This window comes from Acipenser ruthenus, chromosome 6 (assembly GCF_902713425.1).
Source record: "Acipenser ruthenus chromosome 6, fAciRut3.2 maternal haplotype, whole genome shotgun sequence".
In the NCBI taxonomy this organism is placed as follows: Eukaryota; Metazoa; Chordata; class Actinopteri; order Acipenseriformes; family Acipenseridae; genus Acipenser; species Acipenser ruthenus.
The window spans coordinates 17,374,125-17,376,255 of record NC_081194.1 but is presented as its reverse complement, the minus strand read 5'-3'; the positions used below and the strand labels follow the sequence as shown (position 1 = coordinate 17,376,255).

The 2,131-nt window shown below is 34.3% G+C and overlaps 1 protein-coding gene across 1 annotated transcript; it reads right to left on the bottom strand.

Annotated features, from left to right (window-relative positions):
* Window positions 1–1,093: 1,093 nt before the first annotated feature.
* On the bottom strand, window positions 1,094–2,131 carry LOC117411489 (trace amine-associated receptor 1-like). The gene has a single exon (XM_034019091.3). The coding sequence runs from the start codon at window positions 2,129–2,131 to the stop codon at window positions 1,094–1,096; it is 1,038 nt and encodes a 345-aa protein (XP_033874982.3).

The following is a 2,131-nucleotide window of genomic DNA, read 5'->3' as shown; positions in this document are numbered from 1 at the left end:
GTACAAAATCATGGTTTGTTTACAACATTTATCAAAACACAGATATTTAAGAAAAGCAAACTGGTTTGGTATCTCACAGAACAGCTGCACAGCCATGGAGCTCATTAACCAATAAAGAGCAATGTAAATCTTCAAGTTCTATTGCCATGAACAAATATTTTACAAAAACCAAAACAGATTCAAGGAAGTTAAAGTTTTATATTTTATATTTCTCTTTAATATCTAAGTATATACCAGAACAGTGATAAAGTAAAATGTCTATACAAGCTACAGCAAATACAGTGTAGTACAACCCAGTTTCAACTGTAAGCTAGAACTGTTAATCTTGGATATGGGAAGTCCTATTAAAATATATTGTAGGTTATTGTCACTTGAATCCTTTAAAAAGTACGTAATAGATGTAAATACCAATGAAAACAGAAATATGTACTTTTAACATTAATAAAGAAGGGTTTTAATACAGCTTGTGGTTGTTCATTAAAGCATTACTTTATTAAACACAAATGCATAGTGGCTACTTTTTTCTTTGTAATCTAGATTTTTTTTTTGTTTTAGAGATTCATAATGTTTGTAACTTCAAGGTTATACTGGAATGATAAGTAGAAGATGATTATGCTAACAAAGTTAACAGCAATTATTTTTTTAATCTCATTTTGAATTTTTTTTAAAAAATGTATATTAGCAGAAACTGTACAATACTCTTTACAAACAAAATTTGATCAGTTTATACTTTTTTAGACCATTTTACAGAACTGGGGAATCAACTTGGATTACCATTACAAACAAGTGTTTAATGCAATCCAGGCAGGCCTTGGTGCTATAAAATGCTCAAAGTGAAACAGTGGAAGTTAATGTTTCATTCTGTAATTTAAACCGTTCCAAAAAGGACAGGGGACGTCAACAAAAACATGGACCATTTTTAAAAAATAATTATATATATATATATATATATATATATATATATATAGAGAGAGAGAGAGAGAGAGAGAGAGAGAGAGAGAGAGAGAGAGAGAGAGAGAGAGAGAGAGAGAGAGAGACACACACACACACACACACACACACACACACACACACACACACACACACACACACATTAGTTAGTTAACAATTGTATACTGGAAGAATTGTTTTGAAAGATTTTGCCAAATATAATAACTCTGAATGCTTTTCTGAACCAATTATAAAATAAAGCATAAATAAAAGGATTAAATGCAGAGTTTAAATAAGCGAACCAGAGCATAAAATCTACTAAAATGTGTGGAGTTGAGTTATTAATGAAAGGATCCACATTAAGGAATGTAAAAAATGGTGACCAGCAGAGTAAAAAGACCCCCATTGTTATCCCCAGGGTCCTTGCAGCTTTCATTTCTCTCTTCAGTGATGTTGCATTTTTCTTTTCTTCAGCTGTTTGCCTTGCGAGTGCTGTGTCTCTAATTGACCTGGCCTGTTTTCTTGCCACAAGAAATATTTTAAGATAGATACATATCATAACAAATCCTGGGATGTAAAAAAATAATAAGGATGAAGTAATGGCTGATGCTGCACTTAGAACCAGAAAGCAACCTCCTACACAGTCTAAATGATCATATGTATCTTCTATACCTTGTATGTTTAATTCTATAAATATTAATCCAAATCCACTAACTGCAGCTAAGGTCCAGCTAATGAATATCATATTAACTGTAACAAATACAGTAATTTTGTTTCTGTATCTAAGAGGATGGCACACTGCATAGTAGCGGTCAATGGAAATGAAGAACATATTCCATAGGGAAGCTGTGCTAAGTGTGATATCTGTACTGGTGTGGACTTTGCAAAGTAAGTCCCCAAAATACCAGCAATTTTCAACCGATCGGATCATGCTGGGAGGCATTACAAATCCTCCCTGGAGAAAGTCAGCAGCTGCCAGAGAGAGGAGAAGAAAATGTGTGGGTGTGTGAAGCTGCTTGAAATGTGCTATGGAGATGATGACCAGCATGTTTCCACAAACCGTGACTGTGATCGCTGCCCCCAGGAACAAGTACAGTGGAACACGGGCAATGATTGGAAAGGTGATTTTAGGACATGACCCAAGGGTAGATTCATAACAGAACTGTGTGCTTCCAGAGATCCCACTTTGACTGAAATTCAT

Bases quoted from the DNA above. Each gene is read 5' to 3' on its own strand.
- LOC117411489 (XM_034019091.3), bottom strand. From the start codon at position 2,131: ATGAATTTCAGTCAAAGTGGGATCTCTGGAAGCACACAGTTCTGTTAT.